At 43.1% G+C, this 11,425-nt stretch overlaps 1 protein-coding gene across 1 annotated transcript in view; it reads left to right on the top strand.

Moving 5' to 3' along the window:
* COL22A1 (collagen type XXII alpha 1 chain) overlaps positions 1-11,425 on the top strand; it is a gene marked incomplete at both ends in the record, with an annotated part of 240,887 nt that overhangs the window by 140,816 nt on the left and 88,646 nt on the right. The window contains 3 exons of the mRNA XM_080694710.1: positions 1,665-1,769; positions 2,645-2,689; positions 9,652-9,729. Of these exons, the coding sequence (XP_080550836.1) occupies positions 1,665-1,769; positions 2,645-2,689; positions 9,652-9,729 (228 nt within the window). The remainder of the gene's footprint in view (positions 1-1,664; positions 1,770-2,644; positions 2,690-9,651; positions 9,730-11,425) is intronic.

Genomic DNA, 11,425 nt, shown 5'->3' on the forward strand with positions numbered 1-11,425 from the left:
GATCCAGTTTGCATTTTGGAAAAAGGCCCAACTTAAAAATACACATTTAGAGAAAAATAGGTGAAGAATGAGCACCCATCCTGTAAAAGGATGGGTGGTCAACGTTAGTTGCTCTCATGCTCAACCATAACTCTTATGTGAGGTGAGTGCTAATATTTGAAAGATAATGCCATGTTAAACTGCAGTAATAAAAGAAGAGCACTCGCATTAAATAAAGAAAAATGCCAGCCTTATGCTATTCTTTGATTGTGCTATGTCTGAAGGGCTTCACATTATAATTAAGACACTGAGAACTAAAAGAGTGTCTAAGATGTTAAGGATAAGACGAGGGCTAATTGAACGCTCAGAGGCCAGAAATTCAGTGTGCTGTGGCGACATTGAACCCCTAGAGGGAGCCAAATGCCTTTTCTTGGTTGAGGCGAAGCCCAGGCTGAGGCTGAGTGAGAGCCCAGGAATTATTTGAAAGAAAACCTCTAGCACTTCTCTTTCACAGTGTCCAGTGGCTGATGTGGGGCTGGGAAGCCGATGCTGCCTTAGGCATAGAGAGATCTTCGTTCCTTTTTTTTTTTGTGATCCTTGAATCATTTTACTCACTTCTTCTCCATCAGAGAAAGTCTGAGTGAGACAGTCAGACTGCAGTAACAGAGAGACCTTTCTGAAAGAAGGTGCCCCTCTGCTTCATGGATTTGGACCCAACATTCCACATGCTGGTCACTCATATATTCTGAGATTAAGAAAGATCAGCATTGGCCTGGCACAAACCCAGCCAGCGCAGCTCCCAGGACAGCTCCTGGGTCTCCCTCCCACTTTGGGGCTTCAAGCTCTATGCCTATTGTTGAACACCTGAATGGGAAGAGAGGTTAGATTTTGCCTACAGAGCTCCAGGAGCAAGTTGAGTGTCAACTACTGAGAAGACAGAGAAAGGGCTCGGGCTCATGTAATTGAGCTTATGCAGTTGAGCTCTCTTCCACAGGAAGGCAAGCCTGGAGCTTCCTGCTGCCAGAGGGGCTCAAGCAAAACTGAGAAGCATGCCAATGGGTCCCCCAACTGGCTGGAAGGTGGAACTGGGTAGTCGCTGATGCCTTTTCTGTTTCAGTGTTTCACACTGCCTTAATTAGCCAGCGCTGCCATAACAAAGTATCACCAAGTGAGTGACTTCAACAACAGAGATTTACTGGCTAATAGTGCTGGGGACCAGACGTCCAAATTCAAGGCATCTGCAGGGTTGGTTCCCACCAAGGGCTGTGAAGGTCTGTTCCAGGCCTGTCCTTGCCAGTGTCCATCTTCTCCATGGGACTTCACCTCACCTTCCTCCTGCATCTGTGTCCAAGTGTGTCCTTCCTAACACCAGTCACTCCAAGGAGGCTCGGTGAGGGTTGTACTCCAGTAGGAACTTATCCTAGCCTAGCTATATCCTAAAAGCCCCTATTTCCACATCAAGGCATCAGGGATTAGGACTTCAAAATGTGCATTTGGCAGGAATAAATTTCAACCTATGCCATATGCCTATATGGTATAGTCCATGTTTCTGTTCCCCAAAGGGAGGGGCTTTATACAATTCTCAGGGAAGACACCGGAAGTCTACCCACTCAGGGTAGTTTGGCATTGCAAAGCTAAGCTCTGCATAACACTGGTCCTGGAAAAATGTCCATTTTTATCTTCAGGGAACAGCAGGAGAAGAAGGGAGCCCAGGACCAACTGGCCCCAGGGGTGATCCCGGTGCTCCGGGGCTGCCTGGGCCACCAGGACAAGGCAAGGATGGCGAGCCGGTGAGTGGCAGGTGTTGTGGGGGTTCTGTGCCTGGGGAACCAGGCTGAAATTGGAAAAGAAACAAAGGTAAATAAGAGATGCACTGCAAAATTTTGCATAAATGGAGTCGTAGCTAATGTACGTGGCCTGATTGAGAAATAGGTGCTCTTTGAGCAAACAGCATGGTCCTCTACCCTTTTCCAGAGGGCATATATCCAAGATGACCCATAGATGCTCAAAACCATATATACTAACAAATCCTATGTATTGTGTGCTACATTATACATATGTACCTATTATAAAGTTTAACTTATAAATTAAGTACAGTAAGTAATTAACAATAATAACAAAACAATTTTAACAATATCCTATATTCAGAGTTATTTCAAACATAGGGATTGTTATTTCTGAAAATTTTCTTCAATATTTTTAGACTGCGGTTGGCCATAGATACCTAAAATTTTGGAAAGCAGAATTTGGCTGTGCATGGTGTTATATACTTGTAACCACAGTACTTGGGAGGCTAGAATAGGATTATTAAAGGTTCAAAGGAAGCCTCAGCAACTTAGGGAGACCCTTAACAATTCAGTGAAACCCTGGTTCAAAAAAAATAGGGCTGGGACTCTAATTTAGAGGTAGAATGCCCCCTATATTCAATCCCTGGTACAAAATCTCACTACAAATGGAAGTGGGCCAAGATGGATCAGATGGTCATAAATGACAGGAAGACAATCCTGCAAACAAGTCCCCATAGGTTGCACCAATCATGGGTTGTGCATACAGAGAATTCTCTCTGGTGCTTTCTGGCTCTTTTACCTTCAGAGTTAAAATTGTGGTTTTAGTTGTGGCTGTGAGTGTTTCCTCATCATCTCCCTCACACTGTTCCTCTCACCAGGGACCACGTGGATCACCCGGAGCACCAGGACCCCTAGGAATCAAGGCAAGTTTCTGTCTGAACAAACTGTGGCTGGAGAGGGACCCTGCACGTTGCTCTCATGAGCATCTCTGGTCCCCTCAATTCACTCTCTGCTTGTCACATCCCATTTCACTAAGGGCCTGCCACTCTTGGCTGCTATCTTGAAAGTTGTGGCCACACAGTCCCTGCTTAATAAATACTTGCTGATTGACTGATATTGCAAGAGACACTGACTTTCAATGGGCCAAGCAATCGATCTTAGTAGTGTGTATTATTAGTCTGCCTTTGGTAAACAGTGATCCCGGAACTTCAGAGGCTGACTGCTCAGTGGCATTGAGTCTAACGGGAGGCTTGGCGCTGGGGAGTTCTGAACCCTGGGGCCCTTTGGGGACTTGCATTCCAAGCCAGAGGCTCTTCCATCCTTCAGTGTCTCACCATTTTCTCCAAATCCTTGGCATGCAGTATAAATTCAGGTAAATAATGAAGAACCGGGGGTGGGGAGAGGTGAAGAATGTCTGACCCAGGCAGCCCCGAGGGTAATACTTATGTGCATACCCTCTAGGAACCTCGTGGCAGGGAAGGACAGGATTCTCATCCAGTTGTGCTGTGAAATTATCAGTCTCTTTCTCAATGCACTGGAGACCCCAGTTCAGAGAGAGTGACATTTCCCCTGAGGGTCTCTCTCGAGGGAACTTTGCTGAGTGGGCAGGGTGTTCCCTGAGTCACCTGTGCAGGGACTCATTCATTCATTTGCTTGTTTATGCAGCAAAGACCCATGTATTTGTCATTTAATCCACTGTACAGCTTCCTGTCCCGGGTCAGATTTCAGGGCAGACTGTCAGAGGACACGGTACCCATGATATAATCCTGGGCTCCCAAGAGCTTGTGGTCTAGAGGGGGAAATGGATGGAGAGGCAGCGGTGGAAGATGCATGTTGGGGGAGATAGAAACTTGGGCACAGTGAGCTCAGAGGAGGCCCCATTGCCTAGCCTGGCTTGATCACAGCTGGCTGCGTAGAGGAGGCAGTGTTTGTCCTACTCTTAAAGTGGACATAGCAGCTGGCAGAGGAAGAAGGTGAGGAAGCAGCCCTTGGCTGGGTCACGAACATGGGCAGAGACACTGAGGTACAGGATAGAGTATGTCCAGCAAGGAGCCTGGACCCTGAACACACCCACATCCAGGGAGAATTAGAAAACCAACTCTAAAGCACAAGCTTTGAAGAAGGTGGGTCAAACGCTTCATGACTGACATTGGCATGCTTAGACTCTTGAAACCTGATGTGCATAGTAAAATCACAAAAATTACAAATATTACTGTGAAATTGTGTTACTTCTTTCCACTTATACATGTTTAAGAAAACAATTTTTATTTAAAAGCTCTTCTCCTCTGCCTTCAATGCAATAACTATGCCACCCTGAAGCCTCTTTCTGAGTCAACTAGAACTTTCCCCATAGCATGGTACCTTCCATCCCAGCTAGTGTTTTAAAATTCAGGATACGATGCTGTTACAGGAGGTTTTATTCCAGGCCCCGGAGACCAATTACCTAACAGGGAGACCTTTTGTTCCTCTTTATTTCTTTGATTCTGTAGCTGTAGCTTTGGGATCTCAGCAACATTACCAGAATGGTTTGCTTTTAAAATTGTATGCGAGAGGCTTGTTCAAATGCTATCCAGCGTAGGAAAGCTTGCAGCTCTAAAAATCACCGTGATATCTTTATTAAGCTCCTTGAGTTCGCGATTTTTCTTCCTCGCATGCTGGCGACCTCTGTATACATCCTTACCCTGCACTAATTGAGATCATAGTATGCTAATGCGCTTTCCTCTAAATGAGGCTCTATTGTTTCTGATCACATTTTTAATGACACTATTTGTATGATGTAAGCATATGGCAGCCTCCTATTTTCCAAGGAGGTGGGGGGAGATAATAAGTTTACTTGATATTGGGGGCATGCAGAATGGTTCATATGCACAGGACAGCACAGGAAGCAGGCCCCAGGCTCTGTAGGGCTTTGTGGAATTTGTAACCTCCTGGGCATGTCAGAGGGTCCTTGCTGTGCAGAGAGCCCAACCAAGTCTAACCTGCAGGGCCACAGAGCTCCCACTTCTAATCCTTTAGAAGAGGAGGACCTTTGGAACCTAGAAGACATTGGCAATCTCTTACAAGAAGAACAAAAAGCATGATGGGAGAGCAGCAAAATGGTTCTCTGCCATAATTATTTATGATCATTTATTTTGCAGTGGGAGATGCTTTTCTTTATTCCTTTTATTCTGCAGCTGTGTTATGGTAATCTCAGGGACACAGCCACAGTGCATTGTTACCTTTCCCGGGCAGAGTCTGGGGAAAAGCCAATGATATTCTACCAATAGAATAGTTTCCTAGTGTACTGCTTTCACCGCTACATGCTCAATAAATATTTATGATTCTTATTCAGTCACCCCATGGGTTCTGCTTTAGGGATGCAGCAAAAGGTGGATATCTAGAGAGACCATATCTAATCTGCATGGATTTTGTTGGAGAAAGCCCCAGGGGCAGCGAGTTGGGGGTAGTTAAGGTTAGAGGGGAAGGCTGAGACCCCACAGTGGGGAGCGTGGAGACCCCTGACCCGGTCCAGTTGACAAACCAGTTTTGGCTCCAGGGGACTCAGGGTAAATCATGCTGTCCTTTGGACAAATGATTCTCACTGTTCAAAGTGTGAGACTTTTCCAGGTGTGATGGCACATGCTTGTAATCCCAGTACCTAAGAGACTCAGACAGGAGTATCGCAGGTTTCAGACCAGCCTCAGTAAGTTAGCAAGATTCTCAGCAAGCTAAGCAAGAACCTGTTTCAGAACAACAAAAAAACATAAAAAATAAACATAAAAAGGGCTGAGAGTGTAGGACATAGAAAATCCCTGGGTTCAGTCCTTAGTGCCAAAAATACATACATAATACATACATACATACATACATACATACATACATACATGCAATGTGAAACTTTGAAACTCTAAACAGATGATCCATTCCAATGCCAATGCTATATACATTTGCAAATTAAACCTGGGTTTAGAAATTATGGTTTTCATGGTCAAAGTATTCGAAACTTAAGTGGGAATTTAGGGACATCATTAGCTGGAGAATGGGTTGTTGAGGAGGAAGGAGGGAGGTGGGTAAGGAAAGAAGAGAGGAGAGATGGAGGAGCTCCCAGAGCATGCCCTCAGCCTGCCTTGCTGGGTGCTGTCCCAGGTGCTGAAGTGTGCCCCTTAGGGAATTGAGAGAGGGCGCTATTGGAAGGCTTTGTTGGCATGCACTCAGCCCTTCCTGATTACTTATAACTGCAGGAGACTTTTAAGGACATCTTTTTATCTCTTATGTGACACTTGTTTCCAGCATACTGAATAGGTCTGGGCCTCATACAGAGCTAGGTGAGAATCCCAGCTCAGCCCCCTCTAAGACAGATGACTGGAAGGCAGGAGGCTTTGTCTTTCTGAGACTCTGTGTTCCTTTCTTGTATAAGAGTGAAGAGCATTTGACACAGGAGGGAACCTAGAAAGATAAATGGTCTCATGGCACACGTTGTTGCTCTGTGCATGTGATTCTCCTTCCAGAAACCCCCAAACTTGCTCACACATTTCTTCCCTGGGCTTTGTTTTGGAGACTATATAGTGCATATGCCCTTTGTTTCTTACTCATTAGTCTGCTTTCTTTTGCTGACGGGGCATTAGGTCTTTTACTGTGTTCATGGGTCCATTTATAAAAGTATCTGTTCATTTGGCTGTAAAGCATCTTCTACAGAGAATTTATAATCTCACAATAGACCACACATACCAGAAATAGTCAGATCTGGACACTGTGTAGAAAAAAAGCAGCCAGTGACTCAGTGCTGCTAGAACTGCCTGGGAGAGGCCTTTGGTCACCCTCCTTCCTCTGGAGGAAGCATATTTTGGCTAAAGGCAGAATTTAGTGTCTGTACAATGTGACTGATAGATAACTACTTGTCCCTGCATTTAGAAAGTGGCCATTAAAGGCTGCCTCAAGTGTCACTCCCAAAGTTAGACACTGTGCTTACACAGGTGCACAGATATTGGAACTACCATGGGTTCTGACTCATTTCGGGTTCTCAACAATGGATGCACAAATGAATGGGGAAGCTCTATTTTCAAACTGCTTACAGAGAAGTTAATAGGTGAAATGGACAAGTGAACAATAAGAGGACAATGTGTTGAGGATATTTCAGATGTGTGTGGATAACTGAGAAAGCAGGGGGGAGGGAAGTCTGAGACGTCTTTGTGAAATGAAATGGCTGAGCTAAGTCAGTGATGAATGGGAAGAGGGGACCTAGACCACGGATGGAGGAGCATCCCTAGCCAAGGCAACGCACATGTAAGAAACAGAAGAATAAACAAATAGCACCAAAGAATCAGATTAGGGTGTGGGTGTGACTTGACTCACAGGGAATAGGGTTTGTGATGTGCATGGTGTATGGTCTTGGAAGGGAAGGGAAATATACTTGAAAGAGAGAATAATAACAGGAAGTCTTTGTAGTCAAAAATTTTAAAGTAAAAACAAGGTGTAAGGGGATATGGATTTCTTTAATATTTATTAATTTTCTTTTTTAATTGTTAATTTCCTGTGTTCTCACTCTGCTGATAGAGTGATAATGTGTTAATCATAAAGCTCAGTGTATTATTCAAATTTGCATATGGTAATTTACATTTCAAGTAAGTCCTCATAAAATGCATGAGAATTTGGTAGACTTAATTTTTCGTTAATAAGATCCTACGTTGCAGAGAGGTTATGAGACATACCCAGGAACACCGGAAAAGGCTGACATTGTCCAGAGCCCAGTCCTGGATTCACTTGATCACCAGGTTGAAACCTTCCAACCCAACATTCTTCAAAATTGCAGTGAACTGGGACAGATGAATTGTAGATAATTTCTTTACACTTGTTTCCATATTTATCTTATCTTTTGATCTCCTCCTTTCTTCACCCTCTAATACAGGCTAACTGATTATCTAGTGATCCTGAGAATCTTTTCCCCAGAGCCATTCATATCATAGATAAAAAACCAGAATGAACTAATTGAGAATTAAAAAAATAACTATAGAAAGAACTATTGTAAGAGTTAGGGAGGGCAAGGGATGCTGTAGCTCCCATGGCCCAGCAGTTGGCATGGCCGGGCACCCAGGGCCCAGGAGATGCAGGAGAAGAAATGGTGTTAAAATGGAGCCTAAAGAGGGATTCGGATCTTGGCTCTTGTCTTTTGTGAGAATTTTGCTAACCTGGTTCCTCCTCGTCCCTGTGAACAATACTTTGCTTCAAAACCTAGCATTGAGTCCTAACAGTAAATGGGCCTGATGACTGAGTCATTTTGGGGGCTGGGTGCTCAGATCTCTGCTTGTAATGAACACACAATATCAGTTGAATGAATATATAACTCATGTACTCATCTAAGCAGCAGCCATGCTGCAGGAAAAGCAACTCATCTTAGAAACATTACTTCCCTTAGAGGCCTAAAATGCTAACTTTTCCATTTGAAATGATGAATAAGAGGATGGGCTGCTTATTAAGGAGATTTTACAAAATGCTTCAAGACATAAATCTTAATGAACCATTATGCCTCATAGGTCACTGGATTCTATTTGAAATCAGTTTGTGACACATCTTTGGCTCTTTGGCTTTTCATAATGGTCTTCTGAGTCTGTTTTCTGTTGTTCTACTAGTCAACTCATCCCAGGGACACTGAGTAACTTTATAAAGGTCATTTGCCCTCCCTGTCTCAGGTTTGGCTGCACTTTAACTTATCTAATAAGTGTGGGCAGGCATTGCCTTGCATGGAATTGTTGAGGCTATGTATGCTTTGGTTCAAATTTAATTTGGATTGTGTAAAGATAGTAATGTGCAAGCTACATATGATAATATTTATTGTGGGGCTTGCAGAAGCACCACAAGCAAACTCATTAATAGTTATGCAACAAAAATGTGTGAATACTCACACAAAGCAGGATGACCAGAGACCATAAACAGACTGTCGGCACATGTCACCTTTTGCCACTATTACATTGGAATCAACACTCATTTTCAGACATTAGGGATGCTAAAATTCTGAAATTTGTGACTTCAATATGAAATTTCAAAAAAAAATTCCTTTCTTTTCGCAGGAAATGGCAAACAGATTTTCTTCCCTTTTTCTTGTCTCTTCTCCTTTTTCTTTTCCCAACAAGTCCAGCATAGCTGGAGGTTGAGAACAGTGGCAAGAGCAGGCTGCAGCTGAGTGTATGTCAAGTAATGTGCCAGTGGTTCTAGGCTCAGTATCATTCAGTGAGCGAGACACACACTGGTATGTCAGCACCTCTGCACTACTTCTGATAGGTGAAAGCATTTCAGCTCAGGGCTCTTGTCACTTTCTTAAGTCAGCTGTTCATCAATGTTGGAGCCAGGACTTAAATCTATACCTCTGATACCTACATACACACTACTAACCACTATGCTTAGGGAAAAGGTCTCACCTCACCCATCCTGGGCTCTTTGCAGCTATGCCCAGAAAAGTTACCTAGGAGATGCAAGTGTTGATGGACTCTAAATATATTGATGAATTCATCTGTTGGTGGTTTTGGATCTGAGTTGAAATGTGGTTACATATATGGTTGGGATAGTGGTGTGATGAATTCAAGAAAAGCCAAGCCCAGTCAGTTTGACCTCTAATCACTGCATGGGGAGGATCACTGTGTTGTAATCACATTTGGAGCCATGTCAAGGTAGGGGAAGCATCAAGCTTGGAAAGTGGATAGTCATAGCTGTCAGCTGTGGCCCATGTGGTGGGGAACTGAGTGGGGATGGGAGCTCCTTCACTGGACTATGAAATTGTAGGCACTTGGAAGCCAGATAGTAAGAGATTTGATGGAGCGTAAGTCAGAATTCATGGACGGACATAGTTCTTCTTGTGCCCTGGCATTCTTCTTCCCAGAGCTGACCTCTCAATCTTATTTTTCTCTCCTTCTAGGGGGACCGAGGAGCACCTGGGATACCGGGTTCTCCTGGCAGCCGTGGCGACCCGGGCATTGTCATTGCTGGCCCTCCTGTGAGTTCTTATCCAGCCAACACCTCCTTCCTCTCAGCCTACCACCTGCTCCCATATGAGAATGCCCTGCAGGGACAGTGCTGTGCCAGATGGTGCAGTAGTTGGTCATTGATTCGTTGGGGGTGGACAGTGTGTGCACATTGCTGGCATTGGTATAAAACTTAGAGTACTTCTTATGAAAATGATGAGAATATAGCTTTATAAATTTTTATTAATACATTATAATTGAACATAATAGTGATATGGAAAGTGATGTAATCATGCATGCACATAGCATTATTTGGTCTGTTTCTATCTCCAAAAGACCAAGACTTCTCTGATTCAAAGAAGAGGAAACAAACCCTTAGGGCATTTTAAAAAGAAAAACCAAAGGCACATAGGTCAAAGTTTAAGAAACTGATACATAGCCAGTGATACTGGGCTGGTTGAGAAGGGGTCTGATGTGGGAAAACAATGTATTTGCTTGTATTTCAGGCCAAAAAGTGACTTAATTATCCTACTTCCTCTAATTAGTACAGGTGATAATATAAGTGAAATCATGTCTCCAAATAAAATCCATTGATTGGTCCTCAGAGATCTTTTTTATGGAATAATTTCGCATTGGTTCTTTTCATTGGTGTGAGTAAGCAAGCTCCCTAAAGGTGGTAGCTTCAAGAACTATTCAAACCTTTGAGTTATCCTTTATTCATAAGGATCAAGGAAGTCCAGGCTCTTTTTCCATTTGAGAATCACTTTCAGTGTCCTCAACCAGCCTCTTGTGAATGCCTCTAAACATAGAGAATGCGCTTTCTACAAAGCCGGTACACTTGGCTCTGAAATTTAGAAATGTTTTTCACAGATAATAGAAATTATATTATAAACTCCGTTTTGTTGAGAATAGACTTATGATCTTCTGTATCTTCCTATCATGGCTTCTTAATCTTCTCTTTGTACCACAAAGAACACATTTCTACTCTCCCTTTTACTGAATGATCACCTTTACAGTTTAAGGACAATTTTCACTCTTCTATTCAGTTCCATTCTTGCTAAAGATATCATATCGACTGAATTTATTATTTTCTTCTTGTCTTACTGTTATTTAAAAGAATCTCAAATACCAAGTCTTTTCTAAATGTCACTAATAAGCCTTGGCAATACAAACTACCCACCTGCTATCGCTGTTGTTATTATTATTGTTATCATTATTATTATTGATATTTTTGTGGTACTGGGGGTGGAACCCAGGGCCTTTTCTACCTCTGGGCTATCCTCCCAGACCTATTTTATACTTTATTTGCAAACAGGGTCTCACTACGTTGCTGAGAGCCTCACTGAGTAGCTGAGGCTGGCTTTGAACCTATGTGATCCTTCTGTCTCAGCCTCCCAAACACTGGGATTACAAGCATGCACCATCACGCCCAGCTATTATTGATATTTTAACCACATGCACAACCTTTTGTCCCTACTAAGCATAACTTGAATACAAACCAGACTGGCACATGGCTCAGTATTTACATTGTATACTTAGGAAATTCATATCATAACCATTATCTTAAAAGTAAGGCCAATTTTCATATATAACTGTCAAGGAATAAGGAAAGAAATTCAATTTATTGCCTTCTATAAGATCCACATCCCCTTTCTGGCTGATGGCGTCCCATATCCTGAGGTCATTCTTGGGTCTCTTGCTGCCTCTCCAAATTCTCCAAACTCTGTA

Source organism: Muscardinus avellanarius (assembly GCF_963383645.1).
Source record: "Muscardinus avellanarius genome assembly, chromosome: 4".
Classification (NCBI taxonomy): Eukaryota; Metazoa; Chordata; class Mammalia; order Rodentia; family Gliridae; genus Muscardinus; species Muscardinus avellanarius.